At 40.8% G+C, this 13,234-nt stretch overlaps 2 protein-coding genes across 2 annotated transcripts in view; both read left to right on the forward strand.

The window, feature by feature from the left end:
• The first annotated feature begins 424 nt into the window (after nt 1-424).
• LOC141206934 (uncharacterized) overlaps nt 425-13,234 on the forward strand; it is a 60,731-nt gene continuing 47,921 nt past the window's right edge. The window contains exons 1-2 of the mRNA XM_073664302.1: nt 425-637; nt 721-829. Coding sequence (XP_073520403.1) covers nt 614-637; nt 721-829 — 133 coding nt within the window. The 5' untranslated portion in view covers nt 425-613. The remainder of the gene's footprint in view (nt 638-720; nt 830-13,234) is intronic.
• On the forward strand, nt 4,584-7,409 carry LOC141206926 (uncharacterized). The gene is made up of 2 exons (XM_073664290.1): nt 4,584-4,652; nt 6,261-7,409. The coding sequence occupies exons 1-2, from the start codon at nt 4,584-4,586 to the stop codon at nt 7,269-7,271; spliced, it is 1,080 nt and encodes a 359-aa protein (XP_073520391.1). The 3' UTR covers nt 7,272-7,409.

A 13,234-nucleotide genomic window follows, 5' to 3' on the forward strand; every position in this document is an offset into this window, starting at 1 on the left:
ACTGCTTGTTGGCTGTGGCCTAAAATATATAGGTTTTATTAGTAGATTTATAGAAGAAAACTAAATACTGTAAAATAATACATTTCCTCATATGTTTCACTTATTATCTCCAGTAATTTTGTTATTACACAGGATTTTTATGATGTTGCATCGGCTCATCATCTTCTGCTCATTCAGGTTTCTACAATATCGAATCTTCTCAGAGGACATCTACTATATAAGAAAATTTTCCTGATTTACCAATCAAAGATGGATATGGACATGGACAAGATGGCAGAAAAAATATTACATCTCACCCTAGAGATCCTCTTCCGGCTTACTGGAGAGGTGAGAGATTCTGATGACGTCACATCACATCATTCTTATCTATGGGAATAACAGATGGACAGAACTGGAGAGGTGAGGACTCTGGAAATGTCTGTAGTGAGATTTATTAATGAGTCTCTCCATAACCAGGATTACACAGTAGTGAAGAAGACCTCTAGTGGGCGCTGTCAGGACCCTGTGTCTGAGGGATGGGGAAGACCCCTGTGTCCAATGACAGGTCCTCCACCACCCCCCCCTGATAAATGAGGACATCAATGACCAGAAGATCCTAGAACTCACCTACAAGATGATTGAGCTGCTGACTGGAGAGGTGACACTGCTGGGAATGCTGGGACATTATACAGTAATGCTATGGAGGGATCGGGGGGATGACTGTATCATTGTATATGTCAGGTTCCTATAAGGTGTCAGGATGTCGCTGTCTATTTCTCCATGGAGGAGTGGGAGTATTTAGAAGGACACAAAGATCTGTATAAAGACGTCATAATGTCTTCATCACCAGGTAATAGGACTAAATACACACTGTCTTTAATTATCTGTATGTAAAGAATGAATTCAGTCCCTGTATGTGTTTCCTCCAGTTCTATCCAGTAACAGGACAACACCAGAGAGATGTCCCCGTCCTCTTCTTCCACAGGACTGTAAACAAGAAGATCCCAATGTTCCTCAGGATCATCAGGTAGATGGAGAGAAGGTGTCCTGAGATCTCCTCTATGATGTGTAGATGGCTGTGAAGGTCTTGTGCTCAGTCTTGTTTTATCCACTAGTTTTATACTTGTGTAATGAGAACGGTGGAGATGGCAGGATCAGACCTGATCCCAGATGTGACTTCTCCTTCTGTCTGTGACTTTTATAATATTTGTTTCAGGGTGAAGATCTGACCCATATTAATACTACAGAGACATATGTGAGGTGTGATGAGCGGTGTAAGGAGAAGATTCCTACATATGATTACCCAGGTGAGTAGTAACCACTAAATGCAGAGAAGTCACAGATTCTTCTCAGTCACACGCTGTGGCTGCTTCATCGGTGGTGTAGTCCGGCCGTATCACAATCGTGTGATCACCATTTTGCTGCTGGAGCATAACATTCTCCTCCACCCAAAAATGTACAGATTATTTTGTGAACTTGTGAAAGCCCTTTTCTATAGAACTTACAACCTGGAGGATCCACCTACCCTCTGGTAGTAGAAGATACTAATCCTCACCTGCCCATGTCTATAAACTACAAAGCCAAAAGGCAGCATACGTAGAATGTGCTGACGACTTTTACGATGAACAATATTAAATGTGCAGTGAGGGCCAAGTGTGAATTTCTGTACAATAACAACGGAGTTTCCCTTTATCCTGACTTTTCAAACTATCTTCAAACAGGATTGCGATAAACTGCATAAAAAACATTACACCTGTGCCATGATATGTCTCTAAGCTGTGCGTGGCTGATGGCTGTAATATACATCTATTCACGCCTGCAGGAGATGTGGTGGCATGGCTCCAGCCCTGGTTTCATGGATTCACTCCACGTCATAAATTCCATTATGTTTTCAATCCTAAAGAATTCAGATTCCAGCACAATCTCTCCTGAAATGGGGGCACTAATACTTTCTCTACTCTTCTGGTCAGAACTCATAGTGGCTCCAATGGTCCACCATAAATGAGTGCAACTGCGGTTTAGTGTTGAAGCTCTCCCCTCATACATACGTTGTTGTTGGGGATGTAACAGAGAAAAATCTTTTTTTTTTGCACATTCTGTATGATAGTTTGATTGTGGTGGGATTGGTCTGACACCCTAGCTCTACATTATTATAAAAAGTTTTCTTTGAATGTCTTATATTTCTTCTTGAAACTCATCTGACAAAATATTGACCCGTACAATAGTTTTGATTGCAAAGAGCGACCGAGCCCCAGACTATAATTACTCCAGAGAGGTTTCACCACTAGTTACTCATTATTTTGCTGATGAAGACTATTGAGTTTGATCATTTCAGTAGATGTGTTATTGTCTATACTCACAGTTTTGACTACAGTAGCTGGGGCCCAAAATATTCTGATGTAATTACTTCTTGCAGTGGATTGACTGATATAGATTTTGAGGTTATATTAATGCTGAAATGTCTAACATTAGATGTGCCCTTGGCTATGGACATATAGAAATAATGGCTTCTCCAAATGTCTCCATGGGTTCCAGGTGACCGGAGTGTCCCACCTGGAAACCCCAAACAACATATCCATGGGGCCAGGCAACTTGATCATCCCAACCTGGTCTCCCCAAATGTATCCATGTCTCTCAGATGGTCAATGGAGCAGATCCGTATCTTTCTAATTAGGGCCTAATACCCTTAGGCCGGAATCATGTAGAATCCAAATGTGTGTTTCTTTTGATGGAGCAGCCATGCTATCCATTTGCTGTCCTGAAGGATGTCTCTCATTCTCCTTGTAAAGTATTTCTGATTCTCCTTGATCTTGCTTGCAGCACTAAAGACATCCCTGTTTATATTTACATCTGTGTAAGGTCATCAGTCAGAGATAAAAGTGCAGGTCTCACTCAGGTCTCATTGTTTGAGCTAATCAATTTACATAGTTGGTATCATAGGGGGGTATTGTAAATAAACATCTACCTGGCTTTTAGTACAATATGTCATTAGCATATTAACAAGCATCATTGTTTCCAAAGGAAGAGAAGTCAACATTCAGTTTTATACAAATAATCGTATGTCCTTCTTGACCAGTCACAGAAATACACATACATTCACAAGTCAACACAAAGATAATAGTGTATTTCTCTTGGCTTAACAAATCTAATCGTCTGGCTGAGTAAGATTGTAAGCTGTATCGTCACATAGGGTGAGATGCTTTCCAGTTGACTGAGGCAGGGATCAGATTACTCCAACTGGACAACACCCACCCACACTGCCAGACTAGATGGGCAGAACCTGCGCCTCCCAGAACTTCTGGTTCCGACATTTCCTCCATCACCAGCGCCGCCTGCAGAATGAATAACCGTAGGTAGTGATTCACTGCACACTCCTTTTGGCATGCAAACAGTTTTTTTTTCAGGTAGAGTAATTCAGACATAAAAAGGTGAAGGGATATGTGACAGAAATAATTTTTAACGTTTTGATCCTGCCATTGACTTATTCATAATGTCGCTTTGAAAAATAGAAACCATACATAAATGTCAAGACTAAAAGTGCATCTCACAAAATTAGAATATCTTCGAAAAGTTCATTTATTTCAGTTCTTTAATACAAAAAGTGAAATTCATATGTTATATAGAGTCATTACAAACAGAGTGATCTATTTCACATGTTTATTTCTGTTAATGTTGATGATTATGGCTTACAGCCAATGAAAACAAAAGTCATCTCAGTAAACTAGCATAATTAACAAAAAACAACTGCAAAGGCTTCTTAGGCATTTAAAAAGGTCCCTTAGTCTGTTTCAGTAGGCTCCACAATCATGGGAAAGACTGCTGACTTGACAGATGTCCAGAAGGCAGTCATTGATACACTCCACAAGGTCCCAGAGTTCCAATTTTCATTTGGAAATCAAGGTCCCAGAGTCTGTATGAAGAGTGGAGAGGCCACAACACAAGCTGCTTGAGGTCTAGTGTGAAGTTTCCACACTGCCAAAAGTACCAATACCTGGTTTAAAAGCCACAGTATCACTGGTCTTGATTGGCAGCAATCTCACCTGACCTTAACCCCATAGAGAATCTATTATAGAGAATCTATGGGGTATTGTCAGGAGGAAGATGAGAAACACCAGACCCAACAATGCAGACGAGCTGAAGGCTGCTATCAAAGCCACCTGGGCTTCCATAACACCTCAGCAGTGCCACAGGCTGATCACCTCCATGCCGCATTGATGCCGCAATTGATGCACAAGGAGCCCGACCAAGTATTGAGGGCATTTACTGAATATAAATTTCAGTAGGACAACATTTCGGATTTTAAAATAATTTTTCAAGCTGTAGTTATAAAGTATTCTAATTTACTGAGATAATGACTGTCGTGTTTTCATTGGCTGTAAGCCATAATCATCAACATTAACAGAAATAAACAGGTGAAATAGATCCCTCTGTGTGTAATGACTCTATATAATAGATCCCTCTGTTTGTAATGACTCTATATAATGAGTTTCACTTTTTGTATTGAAAACTGAAATAAATTAACTTTTTGATGATATTCTAATATGCACCTGAATATACATACAGTATTTACATATACACAAAAATTATATACCTAAGCCTTTCATATGCTCATCCTGAATGTGCGACAGTTACAAGTACAATCTTCAGCGGCTTATAGGACATCCGTCCTGCAGGTAAGTATTGCTGATATTCTGGCTTCATAGTAAGTCATTGGTAAAAAGATAGGTTAATGGAAGCAAAACGATTAATGATTAAGTGGAGGAGCAAAGGAGCCGGGGCCAAGGAGTAGAATGACAAAGCTTAGATGGTAAAAAGTTAGGTATCAGGGCAGAGACATAAGGAATATAGGACTTTGTGGTGAAACTTTGTGTTTCCTGGAGCACACGAAACCCCGCTCACCTACGAACTGTACTATACTTTATCTTTTTGTTTCCCGTTATCCTGGAGAGGCCGTGTTTATTTTGCGGAACCCTGCCATGGTTTATGCCATTAATTAATAAACCAACTGTAAGTTAACCCAATAAGTGTTTCTGCCTCTGTGAGAGCCGAGCAAATCGCTTTACCACACCAGGGTTTGCAGAAATGGATAGTGGATTTGTGGCTGGCAATGCAGTTCCTAATGTGTTGAATAGTTTTCCATATGTATTGTAGACCACATGGGCGTTTGATTACATATATCACAAAGTTAGATTCTCTGCAGAATGAATGAGGCCACGTATGGTGACAGTAGCAGATGTCGCAGGAGCAGATTACACAGGAGATGGGGCCCACCATTTGCAGAAGCCCTAATATGACAAAACGGCAGAAAACCAGAGCAATAGAAATCCCCAGAAAGTGACTGCATTTTGGAAGTTATAACCCTCAGTGAATTAGTCTATAGAAGTAGTGACTACTTTGACTCCACAGACACTTCCTGGAAATTAACACATTAGATGTTGGAGAGTGAAAATTACAAATATATTATTTTATTGCCCAACACATAGTGCCCAGATTGTGCTCCAGGAGACACACAACGTAAATTAAGTGGGTTCTCACTATAGTAATGCCAAATACATGGATTGTAAATGTGGTTTGGGCGCACTGCAAGGCTCGGAAACGAGGGGGAGATTTGACTTTGGGAGAGCGGATGTTGCTGGATTAGTATATGGAAGCCATGTTGCTTTTCAAGAGCCTTTTGAGACCTTAATAATGTGGAAACTTGTTTTCCCACTGACAGCTCCACTGGTTCGTGCTATGAAGTTTTCTATTAGACTGTGAACTATCAGTGTCTTGGTGTATAATTCAGTGTTTTTACATAACTTGCCATTTCTACAGACAGTTTAATTAGAAATGTTCAAAAATATAAAATTCAAGGATATTTTACTCAAAAAATAATAATTTGTTTTATTCATAGCAGATGACTGTACCATGAGATCAGAGGGACAGCTGACATCTTCAATTTCTAAATACCGTGGAAACCTTCAAAAGGAACCTGAAGACCCACCTCTTCCGACAAGCCTACAACCTGCAGTAACCACCGCTCCACCATACCGCTGCACGACCAGCTCTACCCTCACCTACTGTATCCTCACCCATCCCTCGTAGATTGTGAGCCCTCGCGGGCAGGGTCCTCGCTCCGCCTGTACCAGTCGCTGTCACATTGTGTTCAAGATTATTGAAATTGTTCTTGTATTATACCCCCTTTTTCACATGTAAAGCGCCATGGAATAAATGGCGCTATAATAATAAATAATAATAATAATAATAATAATAATAAATCCGATGATCTTGAGATCCCACAGGATACAGTGGAAGTCAATGCCATTACTCCAGATATCCCATCATCCCTTCACAACAAAGATCAATCATCTGATCCTTTAAAACTGGTCCTGACTTCTGATTCATTACCGACTACTAAGGAAAATCATAGTCACAAAAGAGGCATTAAAAAACAAACTGCTCCTAAAGCAAAGAAGCCATTTTCCCCTTCAGAATATAGAAATAGTCTTTCCCTCAAAAAGTCTTTTCTTAAACATCAAAAAATGTACACAGCAGAGAATCAAATTTCCTGCTCCAAGTGTGATAGATGTTTTAACCAGAAATCAGATCTTGTTAGTCACCAGAGAACTCACACAGGGGAGATGCCATTTTCATGTTCACAATGTGGAAAATGTTTCGCAAAGAAATCAAGTCTTACCAAACATCAAAGAACTCACACAGGGAAGAAGCCTTTTTCATGTTCAGAATGTGGGAAATGTTTTGGAAAGAAATCAAATCTTATGAAACATCAGAAAACTCACACAGGGGAGAAGCCATTTTCATGTTCAGAATGTGGGAAATGGTTTACAAAGAAAGCAAATGTCATCAGGCATCAGATAACTCACATAGGGGAAACGCCTTTTTCATGTTCAGAATGCGGAAAATGTTTTAACCAGAAATCAAGCTTTGTTAAGCATCAGAAAATACACACAGGGGAGAAGCCTTTTTCATGTTTAGATTGTGAGAAATGTTTTATACAGAAATCACATCTTGATACACATCAGAGAACTCACACAGGGGAGAAGCCTTTTTCCTGTTCAGAATGTGGGAAATGTTTTGCAAAGAAATCAAATCTTATCGCACATGAGAGAACTCACACAGGTGAGAAGCCATTTTCATGTTCAGAATGTGGGAAATATTTTGCAGAGAAATCAAATCTTATCAAACATCTGATAAGTCACACAGGGGAGAAGCCTTTTCCATGTTCAGAATGTGGGAAATGTTTTGCAAAGAAATCAAATCTTATCAAACATCAGAGAGCTCACACAGGGTAGAAGCTTTTTTCATGTTCAGAATGTAGAAAATGTTTTAACCATGAACCAGATGTTGTTAGGCACCAGAGAACCCACACAGGGGAGAAGCCTTTTTCATTTTCAGAATGTAGGAAATGTTTTAATCAGAAAGCTCATCTTGATAGCAACTGGAGAGACCACACAGGGGAAGAGCAACTGGAGAGACCACACAGGGGAAAATTCCCCAAAGTACACCCAACTAGTCTCTGTACAGACTAGCTGCACAACTTAAAGTACCACCTCGGATCTAAATCCGTAATAGGCCATTGAGGGGTTTCTCGTACCTCCTGAGGAACCTTAGGGGAGGCCGCAACACACTGTCAACTAGGGGAAAGGGAAGTGTGAAGTAAGATACAAAACCCTTGGGGAGAAACTAAAACACATTCGTATAGGGCAAAGAAGGCAAGCTAAGGAGAACCAAAAAGAACAAGTATAACCTCCCACAAACCTAAGCGTGATAGAAGCAAAAGGTGCTGGGGGGAAAGCAAACAGACCGGGAGGATAGTTTCACCTTTGTGGTGAAACTTAAAGAAATCATCCTCACCCACAATTACTTTGAACTTGATAACCACATATATCTACAGGATATGGCTTCACAGTATGCAAATTTTCATGGCCAAGATTGAAAGTGACTTCTTGTCCTCATTGACAATATTTTAATCATCTGGACGAAGTCTGAGCAACAGCTAAAGCCGTTCCATGAGCAATTTAATCAATTTCATCCCACCATAAACTTAACACTCAAGTACTTCTGTACTAAAATTAGTTTTTTTGGACACCATCATTAAATTACAGAACAATGAAATATAGCCATTCCTGTGCCAGAAGCCAATTCACTGTCCAACATCCCTTAAATGGGTCAGTTTCCATCCACAACACACAATATCTATTGTCTACAGCTAAGCCATCATATACAATCGGATATGTTCCAACCCTATGGACAGAGACAACACCTTGGTGGCCTCAGAAAAACCTTTTAGAACCAGGGCTACCATCCAACAACAACTGAAAACCAGATTGCAAGAGCCACCAGAATATCAAGGAATCCTCTCCTACATTTGAAAACTAAACAAGAAAGCAACCGGGTGCCTCTCGTAGTCACCTACAATCCAAATCTGGAGGTGCTAAGGAAAGCTGCACCGAAATTACAACCATTATTACAAAAAGATGCCCAATTACAATCTATATTTCTAGATCCCCAACTTCGGTGATTTACACATCTCCAAATCTACGAAGCATCCTTGTCAGAAGCTCCCTGTCCTCTCCAACAGCTACAGGAACCTTTCCCTGCAGCCAGAAAAATGTAAAACCTGTCCATTTATAATGACCACGAACAAGATAAAGATTCCCAACTCACATCAGGACCACAAGATCCTATATACATTCAGCTGCATTACATCTAATGTAGTGTACTTAATTATATGTACCAAATGTTCAACTGGGGGTCTGTATGTAGGGCAGACAGGGCAAAAAACTTAGAAGGGTGAATTTTAATCACCATACAATAATAGAAAAAATACATATACCTGCTGCAAACATTTTTGTATCCCTGATCACAGCATCATGGACATGAAATTACTTGTATTAAAACGTAATTTCAAATCTCAGAGAGACCAAATAAATTTGGGAGTCCAAGCTTATGACAATCTTTGGCACACTCAGCAGCATTCAGCAATGTATCATATGGATTTATGTCTTCCTACATCCACTAAGGATTGTGCTCCTCAGACCTTTTGGGAGCATCACAATCATTGACCAGACCTCAATCACTGGACAATAAAACTTTCACACTCCTTATATTTGAACTGTTTCAATATTTATGGCCACAACTGCTTCTCCCTCTCCAATACTGATAGTTCTGCTTCACATCACTTGTCTTACCTATTGCATTATTCTTGTGCCCTGTTGTGTATAAATATGTGACTCTTCAGATTGTGTTATACTGTGCCTGATGAAGAGACCTGAGTAGTCCCAAAAGCTTGCAATTTGTTACCTTTTGATGGCTAACTGAAAAGATGGTATCAACCACTGAGGACTTCAAATTGTAATATTTTTCTCCCAACAGCAATTTTAAGAACTCTCCACAGGTGTTCAATGGGATTTAGATCCATACTCATTGCTGGCCAATTCAGAACTCTCCAGCTCTTTGTTTCCATCCACTTATTGGTGCTTCTTGAAGTATGTTTGAGGTCCATTGCCATGCTGGAAGACCCATGATCTAGGATGCAAACCCAGCTTTCTGACAATAGGCACTACATTGTGACCCAAAATCCTTTGGTAATCTTCAGATTTCATGATGCCTTGCACACAGTCAAGGCACACAGTGCCAGAGGCAACAAAACAACCCCAAACCATCTTTGAACGTCCATCATATTTCACTGTGGGTTCTGTGTTCTTTTCTTTGTAGGCTTCATTCTGATTAAGGAAAACAGAATAGAGAATTTTGGTAAAGCCCATCATCTTGGTCTCATCTGTCCAAAAGATGCTTCCCCAGAAGGATTTTGGCTTACTCATGTACATTTTAGGCAACTGCAGTCCAGCTTTTTTATGCCTCTGTGTCAGCAGTGGGATCTTCCTGGGTCTCCCGCCTCAGGATTTCTAATGTTGACGGATAGTTCATGCTGACACTGATGCACCCTGAGCATGCAAAACCACTTGAATTTCTCTGGAACTTGACTGGGACTGCTTATCCGACATCTGGACTGTGAAGACACTGGGTTTTCCATGGGCAGAACACTACTCAGACAACACAGGGTGAAGGTATACAGTGTGGCAATCATTTATTGAACCACCAGCAATTAATAACATATAGAACAGTCCCAGCAAATACATGAGATGGTGTAAAATTACATAGTCTCACCCTTCCACTGGCCTGCCGGGATTAGAGCCGTGAGATATATGTCCAGAGGACCTGATTGTCCCAACCTGGATTCTTCACATAATCTCTGAGAGTTCAGCAATGGTCAGTGGAGCAGTTCTGTATCTTTCCAGCCAGGGCTGTGGTCCCTTAGGCTCTCATTCTGTAGTGTCTCTTTGAACAGATGCGGAGGCCCCCTTTTTATAGTTCAAATTTGTCCTTTCAAGCCATCATTCACAAGTGAAGGGTTAGGGATCATGATATTAATTTACAATGCTCGAATATCCACAGCTCATCCCCCCCCAATGTTGGCTGGCAAACACCCTACAATGGTATTTAACATACAGGTGCATCTCACTAAATTAGAATATCAGCAAAAAGTTAATTTATTTTAGTTCTTCAATACAAAAAGTGAAACTCATATATTATATAGAGTCATTACACACAGAGTGATCTATTCCAAGTGTTTATTTCTGTTAATGTTGATGATTATGGCTTACAGCCAATGAAAACACAAAAGTCATTATCTCAGCAAATTAAAATAATTAACAAAAAACACCTGCAAAGGCTTCCTAAGAGCTTAAAAAGGTCCCTTAGTCTTTTTCAGTAGGCTCCACAATCACGGAAAAGACTGCTAACTTGACAGTTGTCCAGAAGGCAGTCATTGGGACCTTGATTTCCAAATGAAAATTGGAACTCTGAGACTTTGTGGAGTGTGTCAGAGTCTGGAGGAAGAGTGGAGAGGCCACAATCCAACCTGCTTGAGGTCTAGTGTGACGTTTCCACAGTCAGTGATGGTTTGGGGAGCCATGTCATCTGCTGGTGTAGGTCCACTGTGTTTTATTCAGACCAAAGTCAGCCCAGCCGTCTACCAGGACATTTTAGAGCACTTCATGCTTCCCTCTGCCGACAAGCTTTTTGGAGATGGAAATGTCATTCTCCAGCAGGACTTGGCCCCTGTCTACACTTCCAAAAGTACCAATACCTGGTTTACACACAACAGTATCACTGTGCTTGATTGGCCGCAAACTCGCCTGACATTAACCCCATAGAGAATCTATTATAGAGAATCTATGGGGTATTGTCAAGAGAAAGATGAAAGACACTGGACCGAACAATGCAGATGAGCTGAAGGCTGCTATCAAAGCCACCTGGGCTTCCATAACACCTCAGCAGGGCCACAGGCTGATCGCCTCCATGCCACGCTGCACTGATGCAGTAATTGATGCAAAAGGAGCCCCGACCAAGTATTAAGTGAATTTACTGAACATATATTTCAGTAGGCCAACATTTCGGATTTTAAAAACATTTGTCAAGCTGTTGTTATAAAGTATTCTAATTTACTGAGATAATGACTTTTGTGTTCTCATTGGCTGTAAGCCATAATCATCAACATTAACAGAAATAAACACTTGAAATAGATCACTCTGTTTGTAATGACCCAACATAATGAGTTTCACTGTTTGTATTGAAAATCAAACAAATTAACTTTTTGATTATATTCTAATTTAGTGAGATGCACCTGCATCTTAGGAAACATTCATTGTTCAGAGTCCCTGTATAGGCCCCGTCACACTAAGCGATGCAGCAGCGATCCCGACAACGATACGACCTGTCAGGGATCGTTGCTGCATCGCTAATACATCGCTGGTGAGCTGTCAAACAGGCAGGCTCACCAGCGATGAGGGGAGCAGCGATATCGTGGAAAGAATCGTTCCACGATGTCCTGCTCCCGTTCCCAGCCTGCTGCTTAAGCAGGAGCAGGCTGGTAACTATGGTAAATATCGTGTTACTAAGTGCACGTGTGCCCCTAGTAACCAGCTGTTTACCATGGATACCACTCTGCTACTGTGCGCTGGAGCCTCCGCTCACCGTAGCAGAGTGGTATCTATGGTAAACAGCGGGTTACTAAGTGCGCGCGTACCCCTAGTAACCCGATATTTACCATGGTTACCAGCCAGATCGTTGGTCCCGCTGGTCACACACAGCGATGTGTGCTGGCCAGCGGGAGGCCAACGACCAAAAAATGGTCCAGGACATTTTGCAATGATCAGCGACCTCACAGCAGGGGCCTGATCGTTGCAAAGTGTCACACATAGCGACATCGCTGGTGAGGTCGCTGGTGAGTCACCAAAACCGTGACACAGCAGCGATCTCGCTAGCGATATCGCTTAGTGTGACGGGGCCTTAAGGCAGAAGATACATTGTAAGAGAGGATATAAGATGTAGATAACAGCCATTCGTCAATTACCAATATCTCCTCAAGTGATCAGCATTCAGATTTATACGAACAATAGTCTGTGTTGAGCAACCAAAGAAGAACACAGGTTAAAAGAGTCAACATAAAAATAAATGTATATTGCTCTTGGCCATCAGAAAGTATGTCTGGCATAATTAAGAAGAAAAGCTCTGTTATCACATGGACTATCCTGCTTTGCAACATTTCATCAATTTTTGTCTGTCGTCCACATCCAGGGAGATTAGCTACAGTGCCATGGGTTGCAAATGTATTGATTAGGTTGCGCACCAGACCTCTGGAGATGGACTTGCAATCTTGAAATTGTTGATATTTTTCAACAATTTTGGCTCTCAAGTCCTCAGACTGTTCTCTTCTCTTTCTGTTCTTCATGCTTAGTGTGGCACACACATGCACACAATGCAAAGATTGAATCAACTTCTCCCTTTTTATCTGGTTTCAGGTGTGATTTTCATATTGCCCACACCTGTTACTTGCCACAATTAAGTTTGAACAAGCTTCACATGCTTGAAACAATGTTGTTTACCCACAACTTTAGCAAGGTGCCAACAACTTTGTCTTGCCCATTTTTGGTGGTTTTGTGTGAAATTATGTTCAATTACTTCATTTTTTGGAACAATTTTAAGGGAACCAACACTTTAAGCATTTCATCCTCTACCTGTTCAACTATATTAGGAGGCTTGTAGAAAACTTCAATTAGCAGCTTTCCATTATTACCATTTCCATGTACAGTTACCCATACTAACTCTACATTGTCGATGCTTCTCCCAATGTCGTCATTGATCACAAGTCTTAAGTTGGATTTAACGAAAATACACACCCCTCTACCTT

This window comes from Phyllobates terribilis, unplaced genomic scaffold (genome assembly GCF_046119375.1).
Source record: "Phyllobates terribilis strain yellow unplaced genomic scaffold, ASM4611937v1 Scaffold_150__1_contigs__length_4496277, whole genome shotgun sequence".
Lineage (NCBI taxonomy): Eukaryota > Metazoa > Chordata > Amphibia > Anura > Dendrobatidae > Phyllobates > Phyllobates terribilis.